This window comes from Lissotriton helveticus, chromosome 4_1 (genome assembly GCF_964261635.1).
Source record: "Lissotriton helveticus chromosome 4_1, aLisHel1.1, whole genome shotgun sequence".
Taxonomy (NCBI): domain Eukaryota; kingdom Metazoa; phylum Chordata; class Amphibia; order Caudata; family Salamandridae; genus Lissotriton; species Lissotriton helveticus.
This window is the reverse complement of record NC_136063.1, coordinates 4,826,764-4,852,511: the sequence shown is the minus strand read 5'-3', so window position 1 is coordinate 4,852,511 and position 25,748 is coordinate 4,826,764. Positions and strand designations below refer to the sequence as shown.

At 41.0% G+C, this 25,748-nt stretch overlaps 1 protein-coding gene across 1 annotated transcript in view; it reads left to right on the top strand.

Annotated features, from left to right (window-relative positions):
• Positions 1 to 3,196: 3,196 nt before the first annotated feature.
• Positions 3,197 to 25,748, top strand: part of LOC144826871 (vomeronasal type-2 receptor 26-like) — a 52,573-nt gene continuing 30,021 nt past the window's right edge. Inside the window, exon 1 of the mRNA XM_078685330.1 lies at positions 3,197 to 3,470. Within this exon, the coding sequence (XP_078541456.1) occupies positions 3,197 to 3,470 (274 nt within the window). The remainder of the gene's footprint in view (positions 3,471 to 25,748) is intronic.

Genomic DNA, 25,748 nt, shown 5'->3' with positions numbered 1-25,748 from the left:
AGCATCATATACCAGGCCAACTTCTCACAGGGATCATAGTGTAGCGATTCTGGACATCAGGCGGAGGGCGGGGCTTCAGGGTCACAAAGGCACTACAACTCCCAGCATGCTCTGGCCACAGGCAGTCTGGAACCGGCATCTGAGACAGGGTATTTAAGTGCCTCCCCGGAAGTGCGCGGCGCTTGTCAATCATTCCTGATTCCTGGCCTGAACCCTACCGTAGTTTCTCCAACGACTCAGCTGCTACCACGGACGCTTTCCTTCCCGCTCTGGACGCCAGCTCAGCTGCTACCGCGGACGCTTTCTTTCCTGCTCTGGACGCCAGCTCAGCTGCTACCGTGGACGCTTTCCTTCCCGCTCTGGACGCCAGCTCAGCTGCTACCGCGGACGCTTTCCTTCCCGCTTCGTCGGTTTGGAGGTAAGAACTCGAAAGAGACTAGCACGGCCGTGCTATACCAACAGTTACTTTGTTTTCCTTTTGTTCCCGGCATTTACTGAGCCTTCAGAAAACCCCGCCTGCATTTAGGGGCATTATTACGCTCCCTTCCCCGCCTACATGTACAACTACCTCCAGGTCTTGTGCAGTAACAGCCTGAGGGTTACACTAGACGTGCAACACGACTAGAAACGATTCATCACTGAGGTCCTGATTTTCCACAGTGGACGATTAGTGAGTACCCCAGCTCGCACCTTGATTGTATCTGTCTGGCTCCTCTGATATAAGCGAGTAACGGTGTCCTTTATTTCATAGCTGTGCGGCATCTCAGAAGAATCGAGACCAGACCTAGAGGGGAGCTCCATCATCACCTTTCCCGTAACTCCCTTCCCTTTCCCCCTGGGTTGCGATTCTTCTCACGTGTGAGTGACACTGAGAGGGTTGGCAATAGGGGGAATTGGGAGGTCTCTCTGCAAGCTGTGGTCCCTGCGGGCGCGCCGAAGACAGGTTAGTGGCATAGGGCTATCTGTGTGGGACACTAGCTGTCTGTTCCCGTGACAGATTGACAAGCCCACGAAAGTCGCCCAGCCCGGACCATGGATACCGGAGCTGTACTGGCCTCCTTACTGGAAAGCTTTAATACGCTACAGCAAGAGGTACAGACCTCTAGGGTAGAGAACCAAGAGATGAAAAGAGACATGAGTACTATGCGCTGAGAGTTCGCAGGTCTAGCGTGCAAAGGCCCTGGAGTGGGGTCCTATATTAGGGAGGCCACTCTTCCTCCACCAGGGCACCATGCCCCCCCTTCCCCATCTCCAAGCGCAACCGGGGGGGGTTCTTCACCGCCACGGCCGGTCCCTCTACCTCCGTAGATCATACCCCTACCGTCCATGTAATACAAAACAATGGTATTCCTTTGGCCCCTCCGGAACGGTTTTATGGGGATCCCAAGAAGTTCGAGACGTTCCTGAACCAGTGTAGACTCAACTTCCTCTGCAAGCCCACGGTGTTCAGGGACGATGCGGCCAAAACCGCGTTCATGATGTCCTACATGGGCGGGAATGCTGCAAGCTGGACTATCCCTCTTATGGAAAAGAATGATCCTGTGCTACACCAATTCACCGACTTCTGTGCGGCCTTGAGGAGACTGTTTGACCGCAAGTCCCACATGTTGTCCTTGGATAAAGAACTGCTCACCCTGCGGCAAGGATCACAGGATCTGAAATCCTACATCACTTCATTTAATCGGCTAGTGGTCGAGAAAGACTGGCCCCAGGAAAAGAGGACCTCTTTGTTCTACCAGGGCTTAAGAGGAGAGCTAAAGGATGTACTCTCCCAGGTGGTTCAACTTCCCGCGACCTGTGAAGAGTTGATCGATCTGACTGTACAGTTGGATCATCGCCTGCTGGAAAGAAGAGGGGACCGGAATAAAGGTGAAATACGAGGATGGTATCCTAGACTAAAACCCCATGTGGAAGAAACACCCAAACTCTCCGACGGGGCCGAGCCCATGCAAATAGGGGGACTCAGGGGGCCCCTTACGACTGAAGAACGGGAAAGGAGGAGAAAGTTGAAGCTCTGTTTATATTGCGGCAAGAGCGGTCACTTTATTAGAGAATGTAAAGCCAGAGCCCAACAACCAGAGAGAAATCCAGTTCCAAGAAGAAACGCTGCTCTAGGGATGAAAGAGGCGTCGGAAAACTAAGGAGTCCGAACCAGACAGAGATCACTGGGTTGGACGCAAAACACGTACCGATCTCCTCACTGCTTGCCAATACATTGATGCCCGCTGTTGCCCACATCAACTTGACCGTTACGTTGTGGAGTACGGCAGATGATGCCACCCAGGTGGATGCCCTGTTGGATTCAGGGGCTACCGGTAACTACATGGATATTGATTATGCGTACTCCTTGGGTATTGCTGGGGAAAAGAAAAAGGAACCGGAGTATGTGAAGGCGGTGGACGGCTCCGCTTTAACCTCTGGACCTGTAGTAAGGCATACACCGCCTCTTCGGATGCAAACCGATTCCGAACAATCCGAGTACATCCAGTTCGATATAATAGCTGCTCCACAATTCCGCCTCATCCTCAGGATGCCATGGCTGACCTTACATAACCCCACGGTGAGCTGGACCGCTCGTACCATGTCCCTGGACTCTGCTTATTGTAAGGAGCATTGCAGTCAACCTCTCCCATCGGAGGCACGGGAGGAAGAAAACAACCAGGCACACTTCTTAGCCGCAGCGTGTGCAACTGAACTGACATGTAGTGCCACCACCCTACCAGACAGATACACGGAGTTCTAACCGCTTTTCAATAAGCAAAAAGCCACTAGGTTACCACCTCATAGGGTATATGATTGCTGCATCGAACTGCTTCCTGGTGCGGCCATTCCTTGCAGTAGAGTCTATGCCCTCACCGAAAAAGAGAACCTATTCCTAAAAAACTATATAGACGACAATCTGGCCTCTGGGTTCATTCGCCATTCCACGTCCCCCGCTTCATCCCCTTTGTTTTTTATCCCGAAGAAGGACTGTGCCGAGTTGCGAACATGTATTGACTACCGAGCCCTCAATAACATCACGGTAAAAAAACGGTATCCCCTTCCTTTGATCTCGGTCTTGCTGGATCAGCTACACGGGGCACGCTACTTCACGAAATTGGATTTACGGGGGGCCTACCATTTGGTCAGAGTCAAACAAGGGGACGAACGGAAGACGGCCTTCCGGACACGGTTTGGCCTTTTTGAGTACAGGGTAATGCCATTCGGGCTTTGCAATGCCCCTGCGGCCTTCCAGTATTTCATGGACGAAGTGCTAAGGGGATTGCTAGATACCATCTGCATGGTCTACATAGATGATATCCTCGTCTACTCTCGCACCTTACTAGAACACGTAGAACACGTCAGAGAAGTACTGGGTCGGCTGCAACAACACGATTTATATGCCAAATTGGAGAAATGCCTCTTTCATATGCCTGAAGTGTCTTTTCTGGGATACGTGATTAACGCCAACGGTTTTCAGATGGAGGACGGTAAGGTGGAAGCCATCAAGGGTTGGCCAACACCTCAGTGCGTCAAATCCCTACAGAGCTTTCTCGGGTTCGCAAACTATTACCGGCGATTCATCCAAGGCTTCTCCAAAATCATCCATCCCTTGTCCAGGCTGTTGAGGAAGAACGCTCCCTTTATCTGGGGGGAGGATGCTGAACAATCGTTCCGAACATTGAAAGACAGGTTCACCCAAGCCCCGATCCTGCGGCATCCAGATGCACGACTCCCCTACATTCTGGAAACCGATGAGTCCCAATACGCATTGGGGGGTGTCCTTTCCCAAAGGCATCCTTCTACGGGACAAATACATCCCGTGGCCTACTACTCGAAAAACTAAGCCCCAGCGAAATTAACTACTCGATCACAGACAAGGAGCTTTTGGCTATCAAGAGGGGATGTGAGGAGTGGAGACACTACCTGTTGGGAGCCCGTTACCCCTTTGAAATCTACACGGACCACCGGAACCTACTGTTCCTAAAGACTGTCAAGGCACTGACACCACGACAACTCCGTTGGACTCTCTTTTTCGCGGACTATGATTTTGTCATCCGGTATCGCCCCGGTCCACAAAACGGAAAGGCCGATGCTCTCTCCCGGAACCAGGACACCCCCGCACAACGGACGGCTGACGAAGCCGAGCTGCCATCCATCCTGCCGGAACATGTCTTTCCAGGGCCCACGATAGCACTGCTCACGAACCCGAATTTCCTCGAGGATCTCAAGGTGTCAGTGGCGGAGATTGACGACGAGGCCTGGCTCCAAGAGGAACCCCAGTGGCGATCGTTAGTCAACGACCTCCTGTACTATCGCCATGGAATGTCTGACAAAATATCGACATTCACAATATCGACGTACAAAAATATCGGAGCAAAAATATCGAAATCAAAAATATCGGCTTCCTATACTTAACTAGATATATACACAAATATCGATTTTTTAATATCGATATACAAAAACATCGTTTACTTTTATATCGACTACATTAACATCGGAAAACAAAAATATCGCTATCTACAAAAAATAATGACATTAACTATAATATCGACATCAAAAATATCGTGTACTTAAATATTGGATTATCAGCTATATCGACTTTTTATATGCATCTGTTTGCATAATTAATTAACGTTTTATATGTTTTCACATCTAAATAAACACACAATACTTACGTTAATACTATAGACACACCATTAATCGGTCAAAAATATCCTATTGGTATAATTATATCACCTACACATATAAAAATATTCTATACTACTTTGTATAATTTTATAATTTGTTGGGGATTTTCACTTCTATTACAAAGTAATCACAACTTAAATTCAAATATACTAACTAACCAATCACAAACCTAATTTTTTAAATGAACCAATAGCAAAGTAATTACTACTGACACTCCCCTATATAAACAATTAAAATCTAAGCACAAACTACTTGCCAAAAGTCACTGAAGGAGATTCATCTCTATCCGAATTGCTGCACAACAACTAGAAGAACCAGACTATCAACCTACTATCACATCTTCTAAGTAAGTAAATAAAATAGAAACTGCATTATTTGCTACTACTACTTACTTACCTGCTAAATATCCAGTGCCCCTTTGCTATTCATACTACTTAACATGCTAAATAATTATATGAAACCATTTTTTGTAGATACAACGACTACTGAATATTCTACTCAAAATAACTGTGAACAAACCCTAGGAATACAGATTCTAATAACTATGTAAGTAATTTAACATTGTTTCATTATGTGCACATAAATCTAAACACACAGAAATAATTACTTTTGCACCACATATTTCTTTTTTTCTGTAGATTCTACTACTGAAAACTGCACTACTAATGAACTAAGGACATCAGTACTATTTCTCCAATACATTTTACTAAGTAAGTATTATGCAACTGAAATAAATGTGCAAAAACAATACAAACATTTAGAACTGTTCTAATTATTTTCTATTATATATTTTTTATTTACAGAGCAAACACAACGAATAGATATACAGACATAATACAGAACTCCACATTCTGAATAATACAGATACTAATCACAAAGTAAGTATATTAAAGAACATAATTACCAGATAATCTATTAAAAAACATACCAACATGGTGATTATTCTAACACATATGTTCCTTTTTTATTTGAGATAACACTACAAACTACTCTCCAGAAGCAGAAGAAACTACTATACTGGCAAAGACCAACCTAAAAAAATATGTAAGTATCTTCACAATGTGAATCATGAAGATACACTTTTGTAGTAGAAATGAGCTCTAACATTGCAAATGTACCGAAACATTAATTAATAATATACTACTTTCATGTTTTTCATAACAGCTACAACAACATCACAAACAATTATCCCCAACTAAAGAAGCAAGCAACTCCTAATTTTGCTGTAAATTCTACAACACGTAAGTATAAACATTCCTACTTATCACTAACATAGATTATTTATCACATTTAATTTGACATTAACTATTATATATATATTTTATAGATATACAAAGTACAAAATGACCGAAGGAGCCGAATTTGTGACCAGCCAGAAAGGAAAACTATTACTATGCTACATGGGTTACACTTATACACAAGAAAAGCAATATGGCAGGAAAGTTAATTGGAAATGTTGTAAATATTATTCTAACAAGTGCTATGGCAGAGCAACAACTAGAGAAGCTACAGTACTGTATACTAGGGAACACAATCATCCACCTAATGTTACAGAAATAGAAGTTAGAACAGCTTTGGAAAATATAAAAGAAGCTAGTACAGGTTCCCAAAAGCAAACAAATGTCATTTTAAAAGAAGCCATTCCTAAAATCCCAAAAACTGCCACAACTCAAATGCCAAATATCCTCTCCTTAAAAAGAACTATAGCACAAACTAAAAAAGCTACTACTGCTACAACACCATCTCCCAGAACATATCAGGATATAAATTTAACTGCTAACCAAATAATAACTTTAAATAAACAACCATTTATAGTTTACGACAACGAAAACAATGACAAAAGGCTTATAATTTTTGGTACCAATATGAATTTAGTTAAACTGCAGCAAAGCCAATATTGGATGATGGATGGAACATTTAACATCTGTCCCAAACCATTTTTCCAATTATACACAATACATGGCCTCTACCACAACTGCAACATACCTTTGCTATATGCACTATTACCAAACAAAAATAATTCCACATATATGGAATTAATAAATATAATTAAACAAAAAACTAATGATTTTTCTCCTGAAAGTATCATTCTTGATTTTGAGCAAGCAATGCTCTCAACTATCCTAAAAATCCACCCCCATACCTGCATTCAAGGCTGCTATTATCATTTCAACCAGTGTTTATGGAGACACCTTCAAAAAACTACCCTAAGTGTTGAATATGCTACAAACTCATCTTTTGCTTTCCAAATTAAAAAACTCATTGCACTTGCTTATGTCCCTGAAACAGACGTAGCTGAACACTACAACATTGTTATAGACAGCCCCTTCTACAAACAAAATGAAGCTAAATTAAGTCCATTTCTCGACTACTTTGAAGACACCTGGGTAGGCAGACTCCACAGATCTGGCCACAGACGAAATCCCAAATTCCTCATACCCTGGTGGAACGTTTACAGAAGTACCCTTAACGGAGATTCAAAAACTAACAATGCAGTGGAAGGTTGGCACAATGCATTTGTACAATCAACTGGCAGAACCAAACCTACTCTAGAACATTTCATTAAATGCCTACAGAAAGAACAGAGCTACCAGGAATTTAGAATGGACCAATCTGTAACTGAACTTGTCCCTAAAACATCAAAGCAAAATAAACAAATGCACAATTACCTGGAAGAACAAGTTAAAGTTTACCCTAGTACAAAAGGCATAGAATACCTAAACATCATAGCCAAAACACTACTCTAATTAATTCCCAAAAAGGTAAACAACACTAAAAGTATCACCTAAGTATGCAAAAATATGTAACGTGAGCTTCTAAAGTATTTAATGTATGCAATATATAGAGATATTATTATAATATATGCACACATTAAAACTAATTAACAAGTAAAAAACAATTCCATAATAAAAATAACATTACCCACCCACACAAAATAAGAAAGCAAGGACTTACCAATCATGTTGTCAATCCAATAACGTCCTCCTCCCCCAAAGTAATCCAGGTAGTGCAAAATTAACCCCAAAAAAAATGTAAAAATACAACAGTTCCAAAATGAAGACATCCACGTTGTCCAGAGCCATCGAATAACCATAAAAAACCCGAAAAATTGGAAAAATAGAAAGAATCGCTCCAGCAAAACCGAAAAATATAAAGAAGTGTTTGTAAAGCAGTGTTGAATTAAACAAACAAACACTTCCTTTAAAAAAAAACGGAACTTCCGATGTAGCGTACACCTATGACAAAAACATAGAAAACAGACATTCCCACCCACATTAATTAGCTAGTAATTAGGTACAAACATATTAAAATTGATGATTTCACTTGTAGATATACCGTAAAAGACTAAAATTAACTATAATGAGTTAACTAACTAACACTACGTGTATATACCATAAGTAATTATCTGTTTTCGAAATCTAAAACATAACTCCCTCACATTCAACAACACAAAATATAAGGTCACTAATCTCAAAACATCAATAAAATACACATAAAACATATAAAATAAACCTTACCTGAAGCGACGTGAAGTGTCTCCCAACCGCGATCAACCCTTCTTCCAAATAACCCAAAACGACCTAACCCGGTTACAAAATAAAGCACCCAAATGCAATAAAATAGTCCCAAGTATAAAATATAATATCTATACTTAACTAAATAGGCAAAAATAAACCTTAAATTTCTATTATTGTAAAGAAATATTTACTTTAATCCTACAATGATTTGATTAACAAATATGTAAATGAATGTAATAAATACATATTATGAAAAGAATAATATTTATGTTTACAATGTCTAGAAATATAAGTACATTGTCACAAATTATAATAGTTGAAAAATGTGTTAAAACTTTTTGTACAAAAGTATGAAAATAATAATGCTTCTGTATAGTTGCTTATCATTGTGTTTATAAAATATGTTTATAAAACCAAATGTAATAAAAAGATTTTTGTTATGAAATAACATTTTATTTGTGAAACATAAATAAAAATAATGTTTCTACAATCATGTTGAACTATTTGTATCATTAACTTACTATAATGTAACAATCCTATGAGAAAATTTGCACTGTATATTAAATGTGAGTATATGTTGGACTCTAATAATTTAATTATTACTATACCAAATCCAGCTTACATTAAATTAAAACTGACCCTGAACCCAAAAAATACCCCTTTACCCAAAAACTGAAAACTGACCCTGAACCCTAAAAATACCCCTTTACCCAAAAACCCAAAACTGACCCTGAACCCTAAAAATACCCCTTTACCCAAAAACCCAAAACTGACCCTGTACCCTAAAAATACCCCTTTACCCAAAAACTGAAAACTGACCCTGAACCCAAAAAATACCCCTTTACCCAAAAACTGAAAACTGGCCCTGAACCCTAAAAATACCCCTTTACCCAAAATCCCAAAACTGACCCTGAACCCTAAAAATACCCCTTTACCCAAAAACCCAAAACTGACCCTGAACCCTAAAAATACCCCTTTACCCCAAAACCCAAAACTGACCCTGAACCCTAAAAATACCCCTTTACCCAAAAACTGAAAACTGACCCTGAACCCAAAAAATACCCCTTTACCCAAAAACAGAAAACTGACCCTGAACCCTAAAAATACCCCTTTACCCAAAAACCCAAAACTGACCCTGAACCCTAAAAATACCCCTTTACCCAAAAACTGAAAACTGACCCTGAACCCAAAAAATACCCCTTTACCCAAAAACTGAAAACTGGCCCTGAACCCTAAAAATACCCCTTTACCCAAAATCCCAAAACTGACCCTGAACCCTAAAAATACCCCTTTACCCAAAAACCCAAAACTGACCCTGAACCCTAAAAATACCCCTTTACCCCAAAACCCAAAACTGACCCTGAACCCTAAAAATACCCCTTTACCCAAAAACTGAAAACTGACCCTGAACCCAAAAAATACCCCTTTACCCAAAAACAGAAAACTGACCCTGAACCCTAAAAATACCCCTTTACCCAAAAACCCAAAACTGACCCTGAACCCTAAAAATACCCCTTTACCCAAAAACTGAAAACTGACCCTGAACCCAAAAAATACCCCTTTAACCAAAAACTGAAAACTGACCCTGAACCCAAGAAATACCCCTTTACCCAAAAACTGAAAACTGACCCTGAACCCAAGAAATACCCCTTTACCCAAAAACTGAAAACTGACCCTGAACCCAAAAAATACCCCTTTACCCAAAAACAGAAAACTGACCCTGAACCCAAGAAATACACCTTTACCCAAAAACTGTAAACTGACCCTGAACCCAAGAAATACCCCTTTACCCAAAAACTGAAAACTGACCCTGAACCCAAGAAATACCCCTTTACCCAAAAACTGAAAACTGACCCTGAACCCTAAAAATACCCCTTTAACCAAGAACTGAAAACTGACCCTGAACTCTAACAATACTCCTTTACCCAAAAATAACAATTATTATGTAATTACAAATTAATTATTAATTAACAATAACAATACATTAAATATATTAGCACATTAGCTGTAAATAAATAAATTTAATTATTAATATTATTTTTTCCAAATTAATTTACAATTAGTAAAAAATATATATTAAACTAAATGAAGCTAATTAATATAATTAACTAATTAATATTAATTAATTACCAATTAATTATTATTTAACATTCTGTAAAAAATTATATTAAGTAATTAACTAATTAATAATAATTAATTACCAATTAATAATTATTTAAAATTATGTACAAAATTATATTAATTAATTAACTAATTAATATTAATTAATTAGCAATTAATTATTATTATTTAATTACCAAATATTTATTATTTAAAATTATGTCCAAAATTATATTAATAAATGAATTAACTAATTAATAATAATTAATTACCAATTAACTATTATATAAATTAATGTACAAAATTATATTAATTATTAACTAATTAATATTAATTATTTACCAATTAATTATTAATAAAAAAATTTACAAACATATATTAATTTATTAATTATTTTTAAATTACTTCCCACCCTTATCCCCTATAAACCCAATAACCCGCTCCTAAAACTTGATATCTATTATTATTTTTTAATATTATTAATTTAAATATTATTTTAAATTTTATCTTTTTTTTAAATATTTTTTATTATTTTATGTATTTTTACATACATTTTAATACACTCCCCACCCTTATCCCCTATAAACCCAATTACCCGCTACTAAAACTAGATATGTTTTTAAAAAAAAAATTTTTATTAAATATATTGTAATTTTTTAATATAGACCTTTTTATCAAATTTTTATGTACAATTATTATATTTTTTCCTATACTATTTATTTTTCCATTACTACACGATATTTTGTATTGTCGATATTTCATCATACGATATTATTATTTTCGATATTTATACTTACTTACCTATTACGATATTTTTGTATCCGATATTTTTGCTTCCCAATATTTTTTACCCTCGATATTTTAACTTCGATATTTTGTCTTTACGATATTTTATTTTCCATATTTTGTCTGTGTACCATCGCCATGCCATGCACGTACCTGAACCAGGGCTGCAGATGCAAGTGCTGAACTGGGCACATGACTCTGTGTTGGGAGGTCATTGGGGTGTGTACAAAACCCTCGCCACTATCGAACGCTCTTTCTGGTGGCCATCAGTAAGAGACAACACGAAGAAATACATCAGGAACTGTTCGGTGTGTGTGCAGGGTAAGGTGCTACACAACAGACCGACGGGGCTCCTCCGTCCCATACCCATACCACCCAAACCATGGCATACAGTCTCTATGGACTTCATAGTCGAAATGCCCTTGTGTCAAGGAAAAACAGTGATTCTCGTAATAGTAGACCACTTGACCAAAATGGGGCACTTTGTACCGCTAGAGAAATTGCCGACATCTGCAGAACTGGCACTGGTGATATTACAACATCTCGTCAGGGCTCACAGGGTTCCAAGCGTCTTCATCACTGACAGGCGGTCGCAGTTCACTTCCCGTTTCTGGAAGGCCCTATGTGAGACTATGAATGTCGACGCCAGGCTCTCAACCAGCTACCATCCCCACACGGATGGCGAAACAGAACGCCTAAATCAGACTGTAGAACAATACCTGCGTTGTTTTTCTTTACAGAACTCCACGGATTGGGTCACTCTCTTATGGTTGGCTGAGTTCACGTATAACAACTCCGACCATGCAACACTGGGTTGCTCCCCGTTCTTCTGCCTATTGGTTACAACCCGAACATCCTTCCCTTCGATTGGCCTGTCACTACCAACCTACCCAGCGTTCAGGAACATCATGCGCATCTGCAAGCTGTCAGACTCGATGCCCAACACCATTTATCGGCTGCTCAAGAGAGACAAAAACGATTCGCGGACATGAAACGCAGCCCGGAACCGGTCTACCAAGTGGGTGACAAAGTGTGGCTTTCCACCAAGAACATCCACCTCAAAGGCATTAACAAACTGAAGCCTAAATACATATGCCCTTATAGTGTGGAAAAGATCATCAATCCTGTGGCCCTGAGATTGTCTATTCCCCAGTCATGGCATGTTCACCCTGTTTTTCATGTGCCCTTGCTCCAGCTATGCCCCTTAGACACTAGGCTGCCCATCCATCCCCCCCCTGTGCTGGTGGAGGGATTGGAGGAGTACGAAGTACAGGAATTGTTGGATTCCAGGATACATCGGGGCAGAGTCCAGTACCTTGTTAGTTGGAAGGGATATGGGGTCGAGGACAGGTCCTGGGAACCTGAGCAACATCTCCATTGCCCGGACCTACTGGCACAGTTCCATCTGGCCCATCCGGGTAAACCTGGTCGACCGCCGAGTCGGCAGTCCTTGAGAGGGGGTTCTGTAGCGATTCTGGACATCAGGCGGAGGGCGGGGCTTCAGGGTCACAAAGGCACTACAACTCCCAGCATGCTCTGGGCACAGGCAGTCCGGAACCGGCATCTGAGACAGGGTATTTAAGAGCCTCCCCGGAAGTGCGCGGCGCTTGTCAATCATTCCTGATTCCTGGCCTGAACCCTACCTTAGTTTCTCCAACGACTCAGCTGCTACCGCGGACGCTTTCCTTCCCGCTCTGGACGCCAGCTCAGCTGCTACCGCGGACGTTTTCCTTCCTGCTCTGGACGCCAGCTCAGCTGCTACCGCGGGCGCTTTCCTTCCCGCTCTGGACGCCAGCTCAGCTGCTACCGCGGACGCTTTCCTTCCCGCTCTGGACGCCAGCTCAGCTGCTACCGCGGACGCTTTCCTTCCCGCTTCGTCGGTTTGGAGGTAAGTACTCGAAAGAGACTAGCACGGCCGTGCTATACCAACAGTTACTTTGTTTTCCTTTTGTTCCCGGCATTTACTGAGCCTTCAGAAAACCCCGCCTGCATTTAGGGGCATTATTATGCTCCCTTCCCCGCCTACATGTACTACTACCTCCAGGTCTTGTGCAGTAACAGCCTGAGGGTTACACTAGACGTGCAACACGACTAGAAACGATTCATCACTGAGGTCCTGATTTTCCACAGTGGACGATTAGTGAGTACCCCAGCTCGCACCTTGATTGTATCTGTCTGGCTCCTCTGACATAAGCGAGTAACGGTGTCCTTTATTTCATAGCTGTGCGGCATCTCAGAAGAATCGAGACCAGACCTAGAGGGGAGCTCCATCATCACCTTTCCCGTAACTCCCTTCCCTTTCCCCCTGGGTTGCGATTCTTCTCACGTGTGAGTGACACTGAGAGGGATGGCAATAGGGGGAATTGGGAGGTCTCTCTGCAAGCTGTGGTCCCTGCGGGCGCGCCGAAAACAGGTTAGTGGCATAGGGTTATCTGTGTGGGACACTAGCTGTCTGTTCCCGTGACACATAGCAAGGGAATAAAACATTTTAGGAGCAATATTCATTTTTATAGATTCCATTCTACCCCACCAAGTGAGATGAAGGGAAGACCATCTAGAAGTTTTATATTTAACGTAATCAAAAATAAAATCACTATTTAATTTAAGCGTTGATGATAAGGAGGATGAAAATAGAATACCCAGATAGTTCAGTTTGGTTTTTTGCCAAACAATATCAGTCAAAGGTAACATATCAGAGGTACAAAGAATATTTAAAGGGAACAATTCTGTTTTACTGACAATAAGTTTGTAACCCGAGACTGCAGAATATTTGGCACTAATGTCCAATAATGAGGGAACAGAGGCAATTGGATTACTAATAAATAATAACACATCATCTGCATAGGCTAAAGTTTTAATAGTAACATCTTTAATTGTAATACCTTGAATATCATCACAATTAAGAATATAATTAAGAAAAGGTTCAATTCCTAGCAGAAATATAAGTGGTGAAAGGAGACAACCTTGTCGTGTTCCTCTAAAAAGGGAAAATTGAGTAGAGATTTGGCCATTGATAAATAAACGAGCAGTAGTTGCATAATATAAGGCGGAAATCATACGAATAAAAGAGGGACCAAAATTAAATGATAGTAATGTTCTAAATAAAAATTGCCAATTAATTTTATATCTAAGGCTTTTTCTGCGTCTATAGCCATAACCCCTGCGGGAACAAGAAGGGTAGGGCTCTGTTCAATAACATGTAATAGGGTTCTAGTATTATTAGCTGAGTATCTATTTTTCATAAATCCTGATTGATTAGGGTGGACAATAGAATGGAGTACAGGAGCTAATCTAGAGGCAAGTATTTTAGCATATAATTTACAGTCTTGATTTATTAAGGATATAGGATGATAATTTGAAACTAGGGTAGGATCTTTATCTGGTTTGAGGAGTACAATAATTAAAGCATCAGCAAAAGAGCCTGAAATGGTCCCAGAAGAGCCAAAAAAAGAAAAAAGTTGAAATAAATAAGGTAAAAGATAAGGTTGAAATTCTTTATAAAATTCAGCAGGGATACCATCAGGGCCTGGAGACTTGTTTTTTTGAAGTGATTTAATGGCTTTCAGTATTTCATCATTATTAATGAGCAAGTCTAGTCCCAGTCCATCTGAAGGAGACATTTGGGGTAAATCACAAGTATTTAAAAAGGCATCAATTAATGGACTGTCACAAAGATCTGGTTTGTTATATAAGTTAGAATAAAAATCTAGAAGTTCTTTAACAATATCATTATGGGATATCGCAATCTAGCCTTGAGGATCATGAATAGAGGTAATCTTTGTTTTATCTCTTTTAATGCGTAAGTAATTCGCAAGAAGTTCACCAGACCTATTGGAATTAAAACGAAATCTAGCATTTGATTTAGAAAGTTGAACACCAGCTCTTTTACTGAGGATAAAGTTAAACTCATAGCGAAGTTTTTGTAGTTTAATTTTGCATTGAATATTTTTGGACATAATAAATAATTGCTCAAATTTTGCTATTTGTTTCTCTAAGTGTGTAATATTAGCATTGAACAATTTATTCTCATGAGCCATAATAGAGATTGTAGCACCTCTAATGTATGCTTTAAATGCGTCCCAACTATTGATTACAGAAGTAGAATTATCCGGATTAAACAAAAAATAGTCTTGAATAGCTTGTAATAATTTAGGTTTAATATGCTCATTGAGGGCATTACCAGTATTCACACGCCATCGGGTTTGCTTAGGAAAAGTGGATGAAATATTTAAAACAAAAGAAATTAGGGCGTGATCTGATATATCAATATTACCAATGACTGGAGTAGTTGCAGCTTGGATAAGAGATGGGGAGAGCAAAAAATAATCAATTTTAGAATGGGAATTATGGGGGTTGGAGAAAAAGGTAAAACATTTTTCCGTAGGGAAGTGTAGTCGCCAAATGTCAGCTAATTTAGTAGTTTGAGTAAACAATTTAAATGCATGAAACACCTTAGGAGGAGGAAACCTAGTTGTAGACAACCTATCTAGCAGTGGGTCTGCAATAACATTAAAATCACCCCCAACAATCACCGGGACTTTACCCAACTTTAAATTTTCAGTAGTGATATTGGACCAAAAAGTGGGATCATCAGCCGTATGACCATAAATATTAGGTACAAATAAAATAGGGTCATGAATTTTAATTTTCAACTATTATATATCTACCCTCAGTATCTGAAATTTTACTTAAAACCTAACAATGTAGTTTTTTCGCAAAAAAAATAGCAACCCCATTTTTCTTTCCATTAGCAGGAGAAGATACAATAGTGTCAACCCACTTTTTATTCATATAATGTAAAATCTTGTCATCAATATGAGTCTCTTGAACAAAGCAAATATCAGCTTTTGTACATTTAACTGGATGTCTCAAACCCTTATCATTAAGAGAAATAAATTTAATATTATGAACAGTAGCCCTTACGAATAAGAAGATAAGGAAAAAAGATACAGGAACAAGAAGTGATGAAGAAAAGCATAATTGAAAAATAGATTAGAATAGCAACTCCATATTTAGGAACAGAATAGGAGGGAAAGAAAATAGGGAGAAAAGGACAAACAAGATACATAAATAGATACAGAGAAACGCACGCACATTCTACAAACATGGCCAGAACCGTTGAAGCCCGTAAATATAAATATTAGTCATAGATGTGTCATTTAATTTCTTACTAGAAAGAGTCCAGTGTTAGGGTCATGAGTATCCATTGAAGGTGGAACTTGTTGGTCAAGAAAATGCTTCAATTCTTCAGGACAGTGAAAGGATTTGGAAAAGTTATCTTTCCATATGCGCATTGTAGAAGGATCGAAAAGTCCATATTTGAATCCAAGGCTTCTGCGCTGTGGACGACAGGCAGAGAACTCTTTGCGTATAGCAACAGTTTCTTTGGCAAAGTCTTGGTGAATAAAAATGTTGTTACCATTCACCATTAGTGAGGGAATGTCTCTTGCATCTTTCCTTATCAAGACAAGATGATGATGACACAGTACTTTAAATATCATTTGCCTAGGTTTAGTGTAGTGAGGGTTACGATGAGAAGGGCTTCTATGGGCTTTATCCACTTCAAATTTTTCTAGAAACTTGAGATTCAAAAGACCAGGAAGCAGAGATTCCAAATATAATCAACAATTAGAACCCTCAACTTCTTCAGGCAAATTAAAAATGCAAAAGTTGTAGTGTCTAATTCGATTTTCCATATCCAAAAGGTGAGCATGCATAGGAAGTATTTTAGCCACTAAATGTGTGAAAGCGTCTACTTTTTATTTTTATTATCTTGTATTTTGATAGAGTTAGTCGAAATTTTCATTGACAGAGAAGCCATATCTTTACGCAAACTTTTAACTTCTGAGGCAATGGTGTCTGTATTAATACGTAATGCTTGAATTTCTTCCAAAATTAAGGAGAGAGAAGTTTCAGATGACTCCACCACCTTAGATTTAACTGGAGGAGGAGAAACTTGCTGTTTCCTTTTATTGTTGACTGGATTTTATTTTCCATTTTAAGGTGAAAAAATCCACAAATAGTCGTAGATAACACACAAATGTGGCAATGAAAAACTCTTCAAAACCACGGGTGCAGCAGCTATATTGGACTGTGGGCGTGGCTAGGCCCAAGCCAGACCCTTTCCTGAGAAGCACTCCTCCCCCTGAACACACAGAGCAGGTAATACCTTCAGAAGAGGCTGGGAGCAGGAACCAGGAGGCAGGAAACCAAGATTCCAACGAATAAAACCGCTGGAAAATCGCAGCCCAGGTAGGAATTTAACTCAGCAGTCCAGCGCCCTCATTTAAATGAAGAGTTTGACACAAAAATTGTCGTTTTTGGCCAAAACGGGTCGACGAAATCGAGAGCCTCATATGGCGGCGGCCATCTTGATTGACGCGCTCGCGCGTCTCCTCGTCTTTAGTCTTTCAATAGCGATATTTTCCTCAAGCAAGATGCCTGCAAAAAGGAAAGAGGAAGGGACAATGGGAAGGAAAGGTTAGGGTAAGCGCAAGGAGGAAACAGCTGATTAACTGTACGTTTGTAAGAGTTCGCAGCGACAGCTTAAGTTGTAGTTGCGTTCATGGAAAGGTCTTACTTGTAAGTTGCTTGACTGACTCTCAATGTGCTTCGTAGGAAACTTGAAACTCTAGAAACCCTCTGGACCTGAAGGTAATTCTTCCTCAAGTATTTGTCGAATAGCGCTAACTCCCTCTGCTGAGAGGTAACACCAGTCTTTGGAACTTGTTTGAGATTTCAGTGAAGAAATAGTCACAGAAAACGAGTTGAAATAGGTTCTCCATTATAACCTGTCTTTATCTACGATACTGAACACTCCTGCTCTGAAACTATGATACTTGGTGAAAACCGTTAACTCCTGCTCCTCATAGAACGCGGCAAAACATTTTCTTGATTCTTTCTCTAACGAATCCTCGTTGAAGTGCACAGTTGATATCGCGCGCACTCCACTCAACCACTAGACTTGTAATGTGTTCAAATGATGAAAGAAAACCGCTAACAAGGCGGCTGCCATCTTGAAATGTCTAACTACGTATACAATGTCATACCAAAGATTCACCATACAGGGTTTGACAATGGTTCGGTTCTTTTTCCTGATGTGGCATGGGTTGGGAAGTGTAACAGTACTAATCCTGTGTTTCCTGACAACACCTTGACCTAAACTAGTCACACACTTGTCCAGTATTCATACAGCGATTTCCCCCAAAACAGATACAGACTGTGTGAATTCAAATAGGTACATTCCAACATCCTGTGGCACCAGCCCTAAGAGTAGTTGACACAGCACATGTGTGAGACATGTGCTAGCTTCAATATAGCTGCTGTACATTCCACATCGTCTTGCATAATTCAGACAGGGCACACATTTACAACACAATGTGCCAGTGTGTGCACACAGATCAAGTATGAAAATGAGTTCAGCTATCTACACAGTGAAATAGGCACAGTATGTGGTAAGACCCTCATTACTGTGTGTCGCTTAAACATCTCACACATTGAATGTATACACATGTGAGAGTGAATCACGCCACATATCTGTGTACATACACAACAATTTCATAGGTGACATGTGAGTGAGTACATGCCTGTGCATGTAATCCTGTGCACTGACATGGCATGTGTAGTCATCAGTGGTCTAAATGTCACACTAGCACAGGTCTGCACTATCTGGTGGCTATTCATGTGTCTACTGTACAATGTTGAGAACTGGCCATTGACACTGCTGCAGAATGATGTATCCATAGGTGGCTTAAGCGTGCTCCGTCCCCAGAATCACAGCCATGGGTACCAATAGCAAGTGGCCAAATCACAGTAGCGACTGCCTGGTCCCTACGGTGTGCCACCGCCAATGCCCACCGCAATTGTGATATACACTTTGTAAAATGGTGGTCGGTATGCTCCGCAACCAGAATCAAGGCCATGAGCACCAATAGCAAGTGGCCAAATCACGGCAGCAACCGCCTGGCCACTGCTGTGTGCCACTGCCAATGCCCGCCGCAATCGCTGGAGGGATATCCACTTTGTAAAATGGTGGTTGGTGTGCTCCGCCACCAGAATCACAACCATGGGCAGCAATAGCAAGCGGCCAAAGAAAAAAAGGTGTAAAAAGGGATGTGGCCTCAGAACACCTCCCTGCGAAGATGCAGCTCCCCATGTGGAAAAGCAATCGTCTTTGGTATTTGGAAGAGAGAGCAGATATCCCTGCTCTCTCTTCCAAATACCAAAGCAGTTTGCTACGGCAGGGTGAGAGCCGCAAGGCTCCCGCCCTGCCATAGCTAACTACAATGTCTCGGGCTGTGGGCACCCCGGGACACTGTAGGAGCTGGCCCTGGTGGTCCCCAGAGCCATCAAGGGCTGCAGGAGCGGGTGAGCAACCTGCAATGATGATGGGAGTATGAGTATGTCATTAGCCATAGCGATATCAAGACTCAGCACCATATGTGAGACTTCTTGGTGGCAGAGCGCGACTGCATGATGTACAAGGTGCCCTCTCCACGAAAAGGTGAGCAGTGAGACCTGGGTGCGCAGCGGAGGGAGTATATGGGGTGCAGCAGACTGGATACAAAAATGCGACGCAGCGATTTAGGCGTACGCAGTCCTATATACCGTATCTTATTGCAGTTGTATTTTTTTCCAATAGCAGAAAAGCTTTTATGATCGATCAAATGTCCTTGCTTGTGATGATCAAAAGCACATGTATCACTGTGCGCCACTTGCTTTTTCAACCGGATAAAAAACATTACTACTATAGTAATTTTTCAAAAATCGAAGCCTATTAAACAAGTTGGAACTGTACAAATAGTTGTTTTTTTATTTGCGGGAGGGAAGGTGTGTGAAAGAGTGATGTAATTCTACTCCACATTAAGATAGTAACAATTACCAATCATAACATCTTTCTTTTACTATCTTTTAGATATAAAGCTTCAGGATGCATTATGTCCCGGCACTTGGTGAAAGAAACACCGGTGACAGAAAAGTGAGCTGCGAATATACTTTTCAGTCACTCTTTCACTTCCTCACTCGTTTGATAAAGAAATGACGCACAATATTAACTTCTTTTTTATCTTAGAGGCTGTGTTTCACAAATTGGCGTCCCCCCAACACCTCCAAAGCTCAACGTTTGAGGATTCTGCGATGCTGCGTGGCCATCGTAACAACGTCTGAGAAGACTGCTTCGACACGTGGGGCACCCTCTATGAATCACGCCAATGGCACAAGGTGAGCAAAGAAGCTTGTTTCCGAAGCAACAACAAGTCACCTGTAGGCAGAGAGAGTGGGTAGTGTGCAGCAGCTTGATTGCGTATGAATGTACAATTACCTCTGGGCAATGGGAGTGGATAGGTTGCAACAGTCTGAGGGGCAGATTTACAAGCCCCTTACGCCACTTTTGCGTCACTTTTAACATGGGAAATGTGACGCAAAAGTGGCGCAAGGAGCTTGTAAATCTGCCCCTGAGTGCGCAAGAAAAGGCACTCACCTCCGGACTTTGGGAATCAATGGGGTGCAACAGTCAGGGGGGAAGATTTACAAGACCCTTGCACCACTTTTGCGTCACTTTCCCTATGTAAAAAATTACGCAAAAGTGGCGCAAGGGCTTTGTGAATAAGGCCCTGGGTACGCAGGAATGAGAACTCACTGCTATGCAGTGGGAGTGCATGGGGTATAGTACTTTGGAAGAAAAACATCGCACACACACCTCCTTGCCGAGGAAATTGATGAAATACAGTATAAGTATAAAGCTAAAATATACTTGTGCAGTTGTATGTACTATGCTATTACTAACTGTGAATACTATCTTTCAGATCACTAAACTGGAGGGTGCACTATGGACCGGCACGTGCTTGGACACACAACGGAGGCAAAAGGTGAGCTACGAAGATTTTCTCCAGTAATAACTGCTCCATCTATAACTTTCTCACTCTCTCACACTTTTAATGTCGTTTTTTTTCTCTTTCTCTCACTTTCCCTCACAATGCTTCTCTTTCTCTTTTAAAGATATGGACGCTGCTGTCCACTCTGCCGACAAAAAAATCAAGGCTGAATTTAATAGTCTGCAGTGTAGAACCAAAGTTGAGTTGAAGTTGTGAACTCTGTTCGCCACAGTGTTTATACAAGGTGCGCAGAGTGGTCTAGATGCACAATACCTTCGATTAAATGCGTTCCAAATAAAAACAATATTGTCCTGCATAATGCCAACTTTTTTGTTGAGAAAATTGATAAAATTTATGATACTTTTAATTCTACCTCTGTTGTGTCAGCTAGTCCTGATCCAACCTTATGTACTCCCGTTCCTGACACTACTCTTGGTCCCACTTTCGTGTCTCCCATTCTGCATGTCTGGGACCCTATCTCTCCTTCGCTTTTAAAAAAGTATCTTCTAGATATTAAATCCGGCTCCCCCCTTGACCCAATGCCTCCACAAGTCCTGAGCTCCTTGGATCCAGCTCTACTTCATATTATTCTGAAGGTTCTGAACGCATCTTTAACTGAAGCTATTGTTCCCAATGAATGGAAACATGCTATGGTGGTTCCATTATTAAAAAAGGCCAACGCAGATCCCAACATCCCATCGAACTTCCGCCCTATCTCTTTGCTTTCTTGTTTTTCCAAAATCTTGGAGAAACATGTCAATTCTTACTTACCTCTCACGTTGAATCTTTAAATCTTCTTTATGGTTCCCAATCCGGGTTCAGGGCGGGTTTTTCCACTGAAACCACTCTTCTTGGTGTATCGGAATCCATTAGACTAAAGGTGGACAATGGGGAGTCAGTGGCGCTCATATTACTTGATTTGAGTGCCGCATTTGACACCGTCTCCCACTCCATCCTGTTGTCCACCTTGAAATCTGTGGGTGTCGGTGGTTCCGCCCTGGCCTGGATTGCTAACTTTCTTTCTGATCGCACATTTCAAGTGTTTTCTCCCACATCTGTTTCATCAATCTTCCCTTCTAAACACGGTGTTCCTCAAGGGTCTATCCTTAGCCCCCTCTTTTTTAATTTGTATGTGAGAACCCTGGCTTTTCTGGCGGAACAGGCAGGTCTCACGATTTACTCTTACGCCGATGACACTCAAGTCATCTACTCACTCTCCACCAATAAAAATTGTCCTTCTTCTTCTCTCCAAAATGGACTTCGAAAAATATCTGCATGGATGCTTGATCACAAATTAAAACTAAATGGGGACAAAACAGAACTGCTTCTGTTTGGCCAAGACATCTCGCTATGGGGCCCACAACATTGGCCATCGGAGATGGGTCCTCTCCCTACCCCGACTACGACTGCTCGTAATCTTGGGGTCCTCCTTGACAATCAATTGTCCTTCAAGCAGCACGTCGTGAAAGTCTCCGCCACCTGTACTACCATCATCAGATGGCTGAGGAAAATCACGTGGATGCTGCCGGCTGACACCCTGAGGACGGTAGTCCAGGCTCTTGTCATCTCACGCCTGGACTACGGGAACATCTTACTCTTGGGTGCCTGTAAGGAGGTAACTAGGAAGTACCAGGTGGTACAAAATATGGCTGTTCGCCTTATTTGTAACCTTCCTGCTAGAACATCGACCTCGGCCCACATGCGTAAACTGCATTGGCTGCGTATTGAGAATAGGGTTAAATTCAAGGCTTTGTGTCTTATGCACAAAATCCTGACTGGAAAAGCCCCACACTATTTATCTGTTTTAGTGCAGCACTATGTCCCCTCTCGCACACTTAGGTCCTCCACCCAAAATAAAGTTAAAGTACCGCGTGTCAAGAGAGCTAAAATGGGAGGTCGGTCATTCTCCCTGCTAGCACCTTCTCTTTGGAACTCCCTTCCCTTATCGCTACGCTCTGAAATGTGTTTTCTGACTTTCCGTAAGGGAATCAAGACCTGGTTATTTAATATGTAAGCTGTTGATTCAATGCTCCCCTCACCTCGTATACTTCTGTTTGCTTTAGCGCCGGGAAACCTTCGGGTAGCTGTGCGCTTAATCAAGTGTAATTATAATAATAATAATAATAATGACGTGATCTCTCACCTAATTCTGTCTCATCTCTGAATCCTTTTAAAGACCTGTTGGTCCATACTGTATATCTGACGCAGTAGGCACTTCCGTACAGATACCTCTTCAACGTGGGCCTATTAGAGAGGTGGAATGTATCAGGCACACTACAGATGAGCAAATTACCAAATATTGCCAAGTGTTACCTTAATTTGTGATCGTTGACCTCATTCAGTCACATCGATCTAATTTTAAAGACTTATTTTCTTTTTTCTTTTTCAGGTTACCTACCCTCCTTGCTTTGGGGTCCATCGAACATTTTGTGTATTATATTGTTGTATTAAACTTATGTTTCAAGTTATTTATTATATTGTTATTTTAAAGTTATGTTTCTACTTATTTATTGTTGATTTAATAAAAGTTAATTTAAAAAGTATGTACGTTTTCTTTTTCTCACAACATTTCACTATTATTTAGTGTGATAATCATATACTTACAAAACTTTTAACAATTAAGATAGAAATGATGTTTATAACTAGAAGTATAATACTGAGGCTAACTCTTTACCAGCGTCTTTACCTGGGAAAAACGGTTCCTATGGAACATTTTAAAAACTCCAGCACAGTAACTGTTTTGATAAGCAACATTGTGTGGTGAACTTGTAACCTGTGTGCTCACTTAAGTGTTCCATGAACTGTTACTATGGTAACAGGCAGTAAACAGTTTGGAGGTAGGGTTAAAAGGTACTGGCTGTACAGAAACTTTTATTTACCCAGGATCCTTTACATGACAGAAATGAAAGCAAACTAAGACAGAATACTGTGTAGCAGATTTACAAGCCCCTTGCACCACATTTGCGTCACTTTTCCCATGTTAAAAGTGATGCGATAGTGACGCAAGGAACTTCTAAATCTTCCACCTCGCATATTAAACATGCTTAAGTCTAGTTCAGAACAGACATTACGATCCGACATAAACCACAATTAGCGAGAGTTTTCCTATCGGTCCTCAAATCCAGGGCCGCCTTGTAAATATAACACTATTGTCGTACCTCCCTCTTCTTTTTTATATTCTCATAAAAAACACCTACCTTGCCACTGAGAACACCTACATTGCAACTCATTGGAGATATGAGGCCAGACCTTACCAAACTGGCTGCTAACATTCATTAATGCATCTTAGCGTCACCTTGTAAATAGGGTGATATAATTTTCACCGCATTTCTGGCTTTTTTACAAAAATTGCGGTGAAATGGCACTTGTTAATATGCCCTCAAGTTTGCTATGACACAACAGGATTGCCAACTCCCGCCCTGCCATAGCAAACACCAGTGTCCCGGGGGTAGGCACCCCGAGACACAGCAGGAGCCGCTCCTGGGGGGTGGTGTTCCAAAAGGCTTTCGACTGCTCCAGAATGGAGACCACACGGCCCCCCTCTCAAAATATAAAAAGCCCTGGACGGTGGTAATCCCCGAGGCTTAGATGGACCTTTGAGCTCCCTCAACCATTTATTTTGTAGCACCGAGGAATGGCGGTCCCGGGTTACAGGGCCCCTCTGGATCCCCATCAAATGTAATATTTTAGACCCCGGGATTTCGTCCTCACAGGTAGCTAATGCTTAAACAAGTATAGGAGCCCCCGCTTCGTTTTTATTTTTCTTATGGCAGATCTATGCACCCAACACACATTTCTCTGTTTTTTCCCCAAAAAAAGAAAACATTTTTTGGACCCTAGTGATCCTTGTGGGACCCCATAAGCAGGTCTAGATGATTAAAAAAATTCACACATGCCCCCTTTATACCTTTTAAACATTTGCCCCACTATTTTCTAGATCCTCGCTTCTACCGAGGCTCAGAATGGCTATCAACAATTCCTGGTTACGAATGTTAACAACCATTTGACAGCCAATTAGCATTCAGCGCATGATCGGGACGGTGTGCTTAGTGTGAGCGCATGATACGCGCATCCACCAAGGCCATAGATATATATGTACTTTTACTTTTAATATTCTCAGAAGCTAGCGAGTAGATTTACACCATTCAAGCAAAAGGCTCAAGTCTGAACCGAGGACTACCTCTTTGCCAAGTTTGGTGTCATTTTGTTCAACCGTCAGGCTCTAGCCGTGATGAACGATTCCTATGGAAAATTGCATGGGAAAAACACGTTTTAGGACCCCCCTTTTTTCCCGGCCCCCACTTCAAATGCAATATTTTAGACCCCGGAATTTTGCCTTCACACATAGCTAATTTTTAAACAAGCACTGGAGCCCGTGCTTCATTTTTAGTTTTTTTACGGCAGATCCATACACCCACCGCACATTTCTCCGTTAAAAAAAAAAAATAACATTCTTTTTTGGGCCTTAAGGGTCCTTGTGGTACCCCCTAAGCAGGTCTAGAGGGTCAAAATATGTCTTACCTGCCCCCTTTATACATTTTAAACACTTGTTCCACTAATTTTTAGATCCTCGCTTATACCGAGGCAAAAAGTGGCTGCCAACACTTCCTGGTTTCGAATGTTAACAACCACTTCACAGCCAATCAGCATTCTGCACGTGATCGAGACGGTGCGCTTATAATCCGCGTATCCATCAAGGCCATAGATATAGGTACTTTTAACGAGTCTGAACCAAGGACTACAACTTTGCCAGGGAAACAACAGGGCATACGATCGGTTCCGGCCATATGCTGGTGGGCTG